Raw genomic sequence first — 13,204 nt, forward strand, 5'->3', positions numbered from 1 at the left:
ATTATTCTCTGCTAATTAAGTACTGTTAGTGAACAAAATGAGCATGGGTTGGAATTACTAGGTAACTGAGACAATCACAGGAATTAAAGCAGAGGTGAGAAAGCTAGCCTAGGAAGTTTAACAATGTTTTTAAGATTTTTTTTCCATACGTATTTTAAGCTAATGAAAATGTTTCGGAAAATAGCTGATCTAAATGTCTTTGAACCATTATGCCAATAACCGTTATGGAGGCAGTGCCTTTGCTCCCCCGGGGTTCAGCACAGGACCTGGGACCAGCAGGTGCTCACCTATCTTTGTTGAACTAAGAGGGACTTCACATCCCTGAAGGGCTGCTCATCCAGCTGTTTGTGTTTGTTTCAGGAGCCCACAGACAGCCTTGAAGATAGCCTCCTTTCCTCCAGACCAGAGTTTATTATAGGCCCTGAAGGTGAGGAGGAGGAGAATCCAGCGAACAAGCGTGAGGAGAACCCTGGCAACTGCCCCGAGCCCATGGAACATGCTGGTAGGTGGACTGTGGCTTACTGGGAGTGGTGGGCACATCCCACCCAGTCTGCACGAACATTCAGGACCTGGGTTGCTTAGCCTACTCTAGGCTTGGGCAAGTTCAGACTGATGCACATGAACCATTTCTCTCAAGATTATGAAGTGAACAGATCCAGGGCGTGCTTCTAGTAGAGCAGAAGTCCCTGAGCATGTTCCTGGCAACTGGAGCTTGTGAGCAACAAAACCCACCCTGTCAGGGAAGGCAGCATCTCCACACTGAATCGTGTTCTCTATGGAGAAGCAGCTGTGAACTAAGGTTGAAGAGCCAAACTCGGGGAGACAGTGAAGGACAGGGAAGCCTGGCATGCTGCAGTCCGTGGGGTCACAGTCAGACACGACTGAGTGACTAAACAACAGCAACCAAGTGGAGGGGGCCAGCGCTCTTGAGAGCTACTCAGGTCATTTGGCCAAAGCATGGTGCTTTTGGATAGAGGTGGCCAAAGCTGCGCCCCCAGGGCTTTGGCTGGGACCTTGGATGGGCTCATCATGAGCAGCTGTACAAGTCATACTCTAAGGCTACTTGGTTGGCTCTGCTCAGAGCTGGGAAGAGGGATGCCCTCATTCTAGTTTGCTTAAAGGCTCTGTGTAGGCTAATTGGGAGCAGCAAGATGGCAGGAACCAGCCCCCATGAAATCATCTCCAGCTCTTCAAACTCTGAAGGGGTTTCAGGAATTTAGGGTGTGACCTCACATCTCTCTGGCAAAGCCTGGTTTCTGGATCTGCACTGTGGCACTCTCTGAATTTATATCTTCCTGCTTCCACAATCCTGAACTGGCCCCTGGGGGACCCGCTCCCCAGAACCAAAGTTTGGGAAGCACAGGCTTTCCATCACCCCTTCAGTGAGCAGCAAACATTAAATAACTATTTTGGGGGCTCGTTTTCAGCTCATGGCGCATCTGGTCAGACCAGGGTAACTACATTGTTAGTACAGACTGCTTGGTTGGAACTCACTGCTTCAGCAGGAACTGTATAAATAGTTAGTTGAGGGGTGAATATATTGACTTCCCAGGTGGCTAAAGTGGTAGAGAATCCGCCTGCCAATGCATGAGACGTGGGCTTGATCCCTGGGTTGGAAAGATCCCCTGGAGGATGAAATGGTAACCCACGCCAGTATTCTTGCTTGGAGAATCCCAGGAACAGAGGAGCCTGGCAGGCTACAGTCCATGGGATTGCAAAGAGTCAGACAGGACTGGCACACACACAAACAAACAAAATGCTGACTCTCACTATTTAGAACCATTGACACTTAGAAAAGGGAACACCTGAGATCACCTGCTTCATTGGTTCTTAGTGTGTACTGCTGCTACTGCTAAGTTGCTTCAGTCGTGTCCAACTCTGTGTGACCCCATAGACGGCAGCCCACCAGGCTCCCCCGTCCCTGGGATTCTCCAGGCAAGAACGCTGGAGTGGGTTGCCATTTCCTTCTCCAGTGCATGAAAGTGAAGAGTGAAAGTGAAGTCGCTCAGTCGGTTCTGACTCTTAGCGACCTCATGGACTGCAGCCCACCAGGCTCCTCTGTCCATGGGATTTTCCAGGCAAGAGTACTGGAGTGGAGTGCCATTGCCTTCTCTGCTTAGCGTGTACTAGAGGTTGTAAATCTCTGTGTTTTCTTTTGACCATCCTTAATTGGGTGGCAGTTGGTGAGAAGATGTGGGCAAAGGATGAGCAGACCCAGGCTCCCACCCTGCTTCAGCCAGGGTGCTCTGTCTTGTGCTATTTCATATGTTGGAGTTCTAAGTAAGATTCTGTTTCAACAAAGGACTTCATGGAAAGAGATTTGAAACCTGCCGATCTAGGTCAGCCTTCTCACTGTGTGGATGAGGGAAGTACATCCGGGATGGTTGAGCATCTTGCTCGTGGTCATGTAGCTCGTGTTGTTCACTCCTGATTTATACTTTATGCTCAACATGATTCCAAAATGTAATGGAGCATCAGGGTCATCTGAGGAGTTGAAACACAAACACAGTGAAATGAGCTCCGCCTGCTCACCCTTGATCCTGGGTGTACCTGGGGTGGGAGACTGGAAATTGGTAACCCGAACATTGTGCAACTAGTTAGTGGCAGGGATGAGACTAGAACCTACGTCTCTGGGTTTATTTAGATTTACTAATTATTTGCCAAGGCTGAGGCCCAAGCCATGTTTCTATCAGGAATTAATGCCTAAGGAAAGCATGGATTTCACTTATTATTTTTTTCTCTGAAAGCCACATGGTGGATTTAGTCTTTTAAAAAAAAATAATTATTTTAATTGGAGGGTAGTTACTTTACAATATCGTGGTGGTTTTTGCCATACATCGACATGAATCAGCCATGGGTATCCATGTGTCCCACCACCCTGAACCCTGCTCCCATCACCCTCCCTATGCCATCCGGTGTCCCAGAGCATCAGCTTTGAGTGCTCTGCATCATGCATCAAACTTGTACTGGTCATCTATTTTACATATGGTAATATTCATGTTTCAGTGCTATTCTCTCATATAGTCCCACCCTTGCCTTCTTCCGCATAGGCTAAAAGTCTGTTCTTTACATCTGTATCTCTTTTGTTGGGTTGCCTATAGGGTCGTCGTTACCATCTTTCTAAATTCCATGTATGTGCATTAATATGCTGTATTGATGTTTCTCTTTCTGACTTATTTCACTCTGTATAATAGGCTCCAGTTTCATCCACCTCATTAGAACTAACTCAAATGTGTTCTTTTTTTAAAATAGCTGAGTAATATTCCATTGTGTATATGTACCACAACTTCCTTATCCATTTGTCTGCTGATGGACATCTAGGTTGCTTCCATGTCCTAACTGTTGTAAACAGTGCTGTGATGAACACTGGGGTACATGTGTCTCTTTCAACTCTGTTTTCCTTGGTGTGTGTGCCCAGCAGTGGGATTCTTGGGTAGTATGGGCAGTTCTATTTCTACTTCCAGTTTTTAAAAGAATCTCCACACTGTTCTCCATAGTGGCTGTACTAGTTTGCATTCCCACCAACAGTGTAAGAAGGTTCCTTTTTCTCCACACCCTCTCCGGCATTTATTGTTTGTAGACTTTGTGATGGCAGCCATTTTGACCGGCATGAGATGGTACCTCATTGTGATTTTGATTTGCATTTCTCTGATAATGAGTGATGTTGAGCATCTTTTCATGTGTTTGTTAGCCATTTGTATGTCTTATTTGGAGAAATGTCTGTTTAGTTCTTTGGCCCATTTTTTTATTGGGTCATTTATTTTTCTACAGTTGAGCTGCAGGAGCTGCTTGTATATTTTGGAGATTAATTCTTTGTCAGTTGCTTCATTTGCTATTATGTTCTCCCATTCTGAAGGCTGCCTTTTCACCTTGCTTATAGTTTCCTTCATTGTACAAAAGCTTTTAAGTTTAATTAGGTCCCATTTGTTTATTTTTGTTTTTATTTCCATTACTCTGGGAAGTGTAATCTTGCTGTGATTTATGTCCAAGTATTCTGCCTATGTTTTCCTCTAAGAGTTTTATAGTTTCTGGTCTTACATTTAGATCTTTAATCCATTTTGAGTTTATTTTTGTGTATGGTGTTAGATAGTGTTCTAGTTTCATTCTTTTACAGGTAGTTGACCAGTTTTCCCAGCACCACTTGCTAAAGATACTGTCTTTTCTTCATTGTATATTTTTGCCTCCTTTGTCAAAGATAAGGTGTCCATAGGTGTGTGGATTTATCTCTGAGCTTTCTGTTTTGTTCCATTGATCTATATTTCTGTCTTTGTGCCAGTACCACACTGTCTTGATGATTGTTAGTACAGTCTTAAGTCTGGTAGGTTGATGGATTTCACTTACGATCTAATAACCTGTGCTCTTTCTGTGTAAATAGATTTTTTTAACTCAACATAGTGCACAAATCAATTAATTGCCATTTGAATAATGGTTAAAATCAAGCAATTGATTTTTATAAATTATACTTCCCCTTGTGCTTAATTGTTTATAAGCTCCACTTACCTAAACATTTGCTCTATTCACCTCCCCTAAACACTGCTTCAGGCTCTGGTCACAGTTTCTGGTCTATTTTTCCTCTCTTACTCTCTGCTGTTTGCAGGACACAGTTATAACTTGTCTCCTCAGGGAGGAGGAATTGTTTCCCAAGACCCGCCTTCCCTGCTGCCGAGCACCCTGGTCCTGCTTCTGCTTTGTGGGTCTTCAGATGGGGTTCTTGAGCTCTTCTGTCAGAGATTAGCGGAACGCTCTATTGATATATGTTCAGTGGTTTCCTCCTCTTTCTAGAATATTTCCTGTTTCCTGTTTTGTGGCCTGGCACCTATTTCTTACAGTAGTCAGATATGTTCTCCATTAAAAATACTAAAAAAAATTTTTATGCTAGACAAAGATGGTTTGACTCCCAGTGGCTATCCTAGGAATTGCCAAAACTTATAATAGTGATTTGAAAACATTTTACACTAGTTTCTACATTTGAGAATTAACTTGTGAATTCTTTTCTCTGACATGCCTCACTTACAATATACCTTCCTCAAGTCACCCCCCTACCCCCAACTATAGAGGCAAAGGTCTTTTTAGAGATCTTCACAAGAAGATAAAACCATGAATAGTTCTCACTTAAATATTCTCAAGTCTTTAAAAGTATCCTTTTTTTTTTGGTGCAAGAGTAAGTCCTGTGCATGTGTGAAAAGGATACATGTGAATCCTGGGGTAAATCCTTAGGTGTTAATACAACTTGCGTATGTCTCTTTGAAAGTGAAAAAGAAAGTAAAAGTGTTAGTTGCTCAGTCGCTCAGTCATGTCTGACTGTTTCTGACCCCAAGGACTGTGTAGCCCATCAGGTCCTCTGTCCATGAAATTCTGCAGGAAGAATTCCAGAATGGGTAGCCATTCCCTTCTCCAGGGGATCTTCCTGACCCAGGAATCAAACCCTGCCTGCACTACAAGCAGATTCTTTACCATCTGAGCTACCAGGGAAGCCCACATCTCTCTTTAATACCTGCATTCCCTAGTGGCTCAGATGGTAAAGAATCTGCCTTCAATGCAGGAGACCCAGGTTTGATCCCTGGGTTAGGAAGATCTCCTGGAGAAGGAAATGGCAATCCACTCCAGTGTTCTTGCCTGGGAAATTCCATGGAGAGGAGCCTGGCGGGCTACAGTCCATGGGGTTGTAAAGAGTCAGACATGACTGAACAATTAACATTTTCACACTATACTATCTCCCTTTCAAATAGGAAGGCAAACCTAGCCAAGCCCTAGGCCCCTCCAGGTATCAGTGGAACTAGGTGCCCACAGGAGCATAGGGCTGGGCTGGGGTTGCTTCAGGGAATGAAAGATATCTGAATACACAGTGGGAGTTGGAAGCTGAGGATCCTAAATCTAGCTTTCCCTCACTTGCATTATGGAAAGGATATACGCTTACTTGGAGAGCAAAGAAACACTTTACATGAATATTTTTAATATATTCTATATTTACTTCTCTTCATTTTATGGTCTTGATAATTCATGAATGATGGGGAAAAGAGTTGTGCTAACTTGTGTGTAATTATTTCTTCCTAGCAATAAAGAATGATACTGAAAGAAAGTTTTGCCACCAGCAGCTTCCAGTAACGTTGAGACTAATATACACCATTTTCCAGGTATGTTTTTTGAGATATTTGAATATTTTATTTGGTAGCATTGCCATTTGCGATAACTCAGTAAACATGTGATTCTTTGCATAGGAAATGGCTAAGTTTGAAGAGCCAGACATTCTTTTTAATATGCTCAATTGCCTGAAGATCCTCTGTCTACATGGAGAGTGTTTATACATTGCTAGAAAAGATCATCCTCAATTTTTAGCCTATATTCAGGATCATATGCTGATTGCAAGGTATGTCTTTCCTAATAGTGTTTTTGTCTGTTTCTATTTTAGATTTCATCTGTGAAAATCAGTGTTAGAATAAGACTTATCAATTCATTGGGTTCTTTCTCTTAGTCAGGACAGACTAATTTGCCTATAGGAACTACTTACATTTCTTTTATAGAGTCTAATTTTTTAAGTATATCAACATGAGGAATAGTAATTTGCTAGATACTGTAGAAGTAGAAAAGGCAAAATAAGGATTATTTTATGCCTTTTAATTGTTAGATGACTTAAGAATACAGTGTATGCTAGAAAAATGTCAATTGGTATAAGTTAATAGATACCAAGTACAACTAAGACTCAACATCTTACTTGAAGTAGTACTGCTAATAAGCATCTAAATCTCTCCATATATTGTCTGAAAAGTTATTTTTTAGACATTCCTGAAGCATTTTGAGAAAAATAATAAAATATTGTCCTAGATTTACTAATTATTTTCTTCCTGACAACCTTAAAATAACTGTTACAGTGTTCTTGGAAATAAGTCAAAAAATATAATTCTCATTTAATATGTAAGCAAATGAGATAATTGAAAAACAAAAGTGTGGTTCAGGTTAACTTGGCTTCCCAGATGGCTCAGTGGTAAGGAATCCACCTGCCAGTGCAGGAGACGCAGGTTGGATCCCTGGATCGAGAAGATCCCCTGGAGAAGGAAATGGCAGCCTACTCCAGTATTTCTGCCTGGAGAATCTCATGGGCAGAGAAGCCTGGAGGGCTACAGTCCAGAGGGTCGCACAGAGTTGGACATGACTTAAGTGACTTAGAATGGAAAGCAAAGCTGGAGGTTGGGACGCAAGAGTGAAAGGCCTTTGAAAATAGAGGCTTTGTTGTTGTTTGAAGTCATGTCTGACTCTTTTGCGACCGCATGGACTGTAGCCTGCCAGGCTCCTTTGCCTATGAAATTTTCCAGGCAAGAATACTCAAGTGGGTTGCCATTCCCTTCTCCAGGGGATCTTCCTGCACTGTGTCTCCTGCACTGGTAGCTGGATTCTTTGCCACTGATCCACCAGGGAAGCCCAATGTTTACATTTGTTGATCTAGTTATAATAATATAGACATGTCACAGTGGCTCAAAGAATCTGCCTGTAATGTGGGAGACCGTGTTCAATCCCTGAGTCGGGAAGAAGGGAATGGCAACCCACTCCAGTATTCTTGCCTGGTGAATCCCCATGGACTGAGGAGCCTGGCAGGGGGTTGCAAAGAGTCGGACATGACTGACTACACTACTACTACTTACTTAATGGTATTTGGAGATCTTTGGAAGATTTTGAAACAATGAACAGGGTCAGAATTGTACTTTCATAGCATGAGTATGAAGAAAAGGGGCTTCCCTGGTAGCTCAGCTCATAAAGAATCCACCTGTAATGCAGGACACCCTGGTTTAACTTCTGGGTCAGGAAGATCCCCTGGAGAAGGGACAGGCTATTCTTGGGCTTCCCTGGTGGCTCAGACGGTAAAGAATCCACCTGCAATGCAGGAGACCTGGGTTCGATCTCTGGGTTGCGATGATCCCTTGGAGGAGGGCATGGCAACCCACTCCAGTATACTTGCCTGTAGAATCCCATGGACAGAGGAGCCTGGTAGGCTACAGTCCATGGGGTCACAAAGAGTCAGATGTGACTGAGTGACTAAGCACAGCACAGCACATGAAGAAAAGAGATCACTGGGGACCATCTGCATTTGAGGGTGTGCAAAGAGCTTGCAAAGGCTTTGGGAATGTTAAGATATAATACAGAACTTCCTACTGAAAAGTTTGTTTGAAGAGGAGGGAATGATCAGACATTTAGAGGGGAAAAGAAGTGGATGTCAAGTGTGTTTTGAATAAAGACATTTGGAACATTTATGGTCCATAGAAAGAAGTAGAGGAAAGGGAGTAGTTGGTGGAGCCAAGTCCTGGAAGGCAGGCACATGAGATCAAGAACAAGGGTGGGGAGAAAGAGGAGGGATGCCTTTTCCTTTGAAAGGAGATGCATTTGCAGGAAAAGGAAAAGTGTCAAGGGGATCATAACAAGTAACTAGAACCTTAAGAATAGTACATGCTGATGTCTTCCTCTGAGAGGGAAGGGGCGATAAAGATTGAGTTGGGAGTTTGAAGAATATGGAAAAAGTGTGGAACAGGTTACATAAGGGAAGCAGTAAGGCATCAGCAAGAAATCATCAAAGAAACACTAGCCTTGGGGCCTTGCCGAGGTGAGCTGGCACCTAACTGTGATGCGCCAGGCATGTAGGAATTTGTGGATTTTTTTCACCAGTACTCTGGGGCCTGAAAGTGGATAAAAGTAGGCAATGGGTTTATTCAGGAGTGGGAATTAGTGCTTTGATTATGGTGGAAGGTCAGAGGGATGAGGAATTCCAGAGGATCAAAATGGTTGACTCTGGGATCCCGTCTAAAACTGGAGGCAAGCGAAGCCAAAAGAGGTTTGACATTTGGGGGAAGAGTATAGAAAAGAGGGAAAAATAGCCTAAGTCAGGATCAGAGGTGGGAACTGAATGTTCTCAGCCTTCCTGAGGGGAGGTCAGTGACTCACCCAATAGAGTAAGATAAAGGCCACCGTGACTGAGGAAGAGGTGGACCTGTGAGACCATGGCTGGATTCACTAGAGACATTGGCAGAGGCTTGGATGAGGAGGAAGTCTAGCAGGGACCACATTCAGCAGGGAAGGGAGAGGGGACAGGGCCCTGTAAGTAGATGGCATGGGTTTCAATAGAAAGAGGTTGGTAAGAGAAGGCCTGGAGGAAGCCATGGGAACCAAGGATTGTGTGGAGCTAGTGAAGACTAGGATGAAGACTCATAGAGAGGTTAAGGGGAAATTGTGTTACCAGCAAGATGTCAGGTTTCAGCTAAGATGGAGGGGGAAATATACTAGTTTCCTAGGCTGCCCTAAGAAATGACTACGAACTGAGTGGCAAAAAACTTTATAGTCTTGCTTGGAAGTCAAATGTCATGTTGATTCTGGTATTAACTTTAGAGCCAAAGAGGAAACAAAACAGAATAAACCAAAGTGAAAACAAACAAAAGCCATACTTCAGATAACTGAATAAAAAATTTGAAAATATTATTACTAAAAATATGCATTCAGAATTATTCTGGCATGTATTGTTAGGGACTTTGCTTTAACTTACTAAGGTGTGTTTTTGAGCAGTATTGGTCTGATTTTAGGAATGGCAAGTATTCCTAAGGTGTTACCAGGGATGCCTCCCCCTTTCTGTTTATTTTCCCTCTCTCGTCTCCCACCCCTCTCTCCCTCCCTGCACATTGCTTAGCCTTGTTCCCTCTGTGCTGGCTTTCAGCAGGCTGCCCCTGTGAGGTGGGACAGGGTGGCCAGCAGCTCTAGAGCCACATCTCACTTTATTCTTGAGATTTCAGAGTACATACCAAAGCCTGGAAAAGGATGCCAGCATTCCCGTGCTTGGTCACATGCCCACCCCTGGACTAATCACTCTATTCATTACATTGAAGTATTCTGATCAGTCTGGGCTTTGTGTTCACTCTTGGGATAGAGAAGATGGGGGAACTTGATTAACAACCCTGCCAGTTGGTACAGAGGCTGTTCTTAATAGGAAGAGAGTTGTTTGCTAGAATAAGAATAAAAGGATGCTAGGCAAACAAAACCAATAAAATTCTCCAGATGTTCACTATAAGAGCATTTTCAAAAATCACTTATCACCTCATCATCTTAACATAACTAATATCAGTTATTATTTAACAGTTATTGTCCATTTATGTACCTGGATTTATAATATACAGTTTAAAACTTTATGTTAACATACAATGTTAACCGGTAGCGTTTTTCTGTGTTCTTATATATAAGTAATTTCTTTAAAAAAAATTAACATAGGAAAGGGCTTCCCTGGCAGTTCAGTGATTAAGGCTCCACCTTAATGCGGGGGGTTGAGGGTTCGATCCCTGGTTGGGGAATTAAGGTCCTACATGCCACAGAATGCAGCCAAACATTTAAAAAGAATTAACATAGAAAAAGAGTGTATCAGAGCATCCCTACCAGCCATCTGTTAACGACACTTCCCATAAATTAAGATAATAAGATTTATTTCTAGAAAGTTTGTTGTAACTGTAACCACTTTGCTTTTTCTTGATTCCCCAGCCTGTGGAGAGTCGTCAAATCTGAATTCTCCCAGCTGTCTTCGTTGGCAGTTCCTCTCCTTCTTCACGCTTTGTCACTTCCTCATGGTGCTGACATCTTTTGGACAATCATAAATGGCAATTTCAACAGCAAAGACTGGAAGATGAGGTTTGAAGCAGGTACCTCTGTATTAGCTTAAAAATTCTCTCTGGTTCACCAGGTAAACCAGATGTCCAGTCATGATATCTCTTTCCGGCCCTTCCTTTTCCTCCCTTCTTTTTAGAAGGTGTTGTCCTGCTTGCTAATGTTCTTTGTTGGCTCTACTTAATTGAGCTTCCTTGATAATAGAATTTTTCAGGATGGTCCTTAGGTAGGTTGACCCTGTCTAGGTTTGTCTAAGATAGTCCCAGTGAATGCCTGTTGTCCAGAAGTGCTTATTAATTGTACCCCTGTTTACTCTCAAAGGGGTTCTGGTGTGAATGGTAGTCAGCCTAATGGGTTACTTGCAGTGGAATACCTGGAAATGTTCGCTTAAAATGCAGATTACTGGGCCTCATCCTAGACCTACTGCATCAGAATTTTAGGAGGTGAGGCCAGAAATCTATATTTCTAACAAGTTCTCTCCAGGTAATTCAGTGAAGTTTGAGAAGCTCTGCTGTTGTACTCTTGCCATTGAAACATCAGGGACCAAGTCTGCAGTGATGCTTGTAATTCCTAGTGCTTAGAATGGCAGGTTCCTAGAGGAACAGGGTATGGAACGAACCTGAGTGTGTCTTAGTCTTATATCTGCTGGCCTCATTGTCACTCTAATCTGCTGGTACTCCCACTCTCAAGGGGTAGCAAGCAGGGTTGGCACACCACAGTGTGCCTGATCAGAATGGTTCGGTATATTTTCAGTTCAGTTCAGTTCAGTCGCTCAGTCGTGTCTGACTCTTTGCTACCCCATGAATCGCAGCACACCAGGCCTGCCTGTCCATCACCAGCTCCCGGAGTTCACTCAGACTCACGTCCATCGAGTCAGTGATGCCATCCAGCCATCTCATCCTCCGTTGTCCCCTTCTCCTCCTGCCCCCAATCCCTCCCAGCATCAGAGTCTTTTCCAATGAGTCAACTCTTCACATGAGGTGGCCAAAGTACTGGAGTTTCAGCTTCAGCATCATTCCTTCCAAAGAAATCCCAGGGCTGATCTCCTTCAGAATGGACTGGTTGGATCTCCTTGCAGTCCAAGGGACTCTCAAGAGTCTTCTCCAACACCACAGTTCAAAAGCATCAATTCTTTGGCACTCAGCTTTCTTCACAGTCCAACTCTCACATCCATACATGACCACTGGAAAAACCATAGCCTTAACTAGATGGACCTTTGTTGGCAAAGTAATGTCTCTGCTTTTGAATATGCTATCTAGGTTGGTCATAACTTTCCTTCCAAGGAGTAAGCGTCTTTTAATTTCACGGCTGCAGTCACCATCTGCAGTATATTTTAGTGTCTCAGAAATTTTGCAGAGAAATGGAAGCTCCATCAGGTGAGTTAATTATTATACCTTGAGTTTAGTTCCCTAACATCTGATCCCCTCAAGGAGTTCTTGCTTTTAATGTCCCATGAATCCCAGGGCTGGTTTATTTATGTGACAGCACAGGATGTTGTATGAAATTAGAGTAAAACTTTCTAGCAAAAGACTACATGGTATTGACAACATTTATAGACATTTGAATACAAATAAAGCAGATAAATATCTGATTATATTGCTTTTCTACTCAAAAAGTTTTAATAGGTCTTTAGATGCCTAGAGAATAAATTTCAGAGTCCTTAAACAGACATTCAAAGATTCCCATGGTCTAACTGCAAGTGTTTGCAGCCTTATTTCTCACTTTTCTTTCTACATATACCATTGCTATTTCTCCATTGCTTTTTGCTTTTCTTCATCCATGTGTTGACCATTCTGTGCTCTCCTTCTGAAGTCCTCTTCCATTCAAGTTCAGTTCAGTTCAGTCACTCAGTTGCGTCTGACTCTTTGTGACCTGATGACTGCAGCATGCCAGGCTTCTCTGTGCATTGCCAATTCCTGAAGCTTGCTCAAACTTGTGTCCATAGAGTCGGTGATGCCATCCAACCACCTATCTCATCCTCTGTCATTCTCTTTTCTTCCTGCCATCAATCTTTCCCAACATCAGGGTCTTTTCTAATGAATCTTTCTTCCATTCCAGGTCCCATTCAAATGCCACCTCCATTTCATGAGTCTTCAAATGCCCCCATTGAGTTTCACTTTCTCTATTCGTTCAGTGGAAAGTCATTTCTTTATCCTCTAATCTCCTGTAGCGTTTTATTTCTACCTCGTTAATGGCAGTTCTAGCCTTTTACATTACATTTCTGTTATAATTGTACTTGTGTTATCTCTTTTAGTTGACTTGACTTTGAAGTCGAGATCTGAGACTCATTCACATAATTAGTCTACTTGAGAAACCATAACAGAATACCATAGACTGGGTGGCTTAAACAACAGAAATTTATTTCTCATCATTCTGGAGGCTGGGAAGTTCAAGATCAAGGCTCCAGCTTATTGGGTTCCTTTGTGAGGGTTCTGTTCTTGTCTTGTAGATGACTGCCTTCTTGCTATATCTTTACATGGTGGAGAGAGAGAGAACTCTGGTCTCCCTTCTTTTTATTATAAGTTCACCAGTCCCATAATAGGGAGCCTACCCTCATGATGTCATCTAAACCTAATTA

General features: G+C 42.8%; 1 protein-coding gene across 3 annotated transcripts in view; it reads left to right on the forward strand.

The window, feature by feature from the left end:
• The window catches only part of UNC79 (unc-79 homolog, NALCN channel complex subunit), a 211,751-nt gene that overhangs the window by 91,138 nt on the left and 107,409 nt on the right, over nt 1-13,204 (forward strand). For all 3 annotated transcript variants that reach the window (XM_070358461.1, XM_070358463.1, XM_070358462.1), the window contains exons 17-20: nt 361-502; nt 6,055-6,134; nt 6,219-6,367; nt 10,504-10,661. In XM_070358461.1, coding sequence (XP_070214562.1) covers nt 361-502; nt 6,055-6,134; nt 6,219-6,367; nt 10,504-10,661 — 529 coding nt within the window. The remainder of the gene's footprint in view (nt 1-360; nt 503-6,054; nt 6,135-6,218; nt 6,368-10,503; nt 10,662-13,204) is intronic.

The sequence above is a fragment of the Bos mutus genome, chromosome 21 (assembly GCF_027580195.1).
Source record: "Bos mutus isolate GX-2022 chromosome 21, NWIPB_WYAK_1.1, whole genome shotgun sequence".
In the NCBI taxonomy this organism is placed as follows: Eukaryota; Metazoa; Chordata; class Mammalia; order Artiodactyla; family Bovidae; genus Bos; species Bos mutus.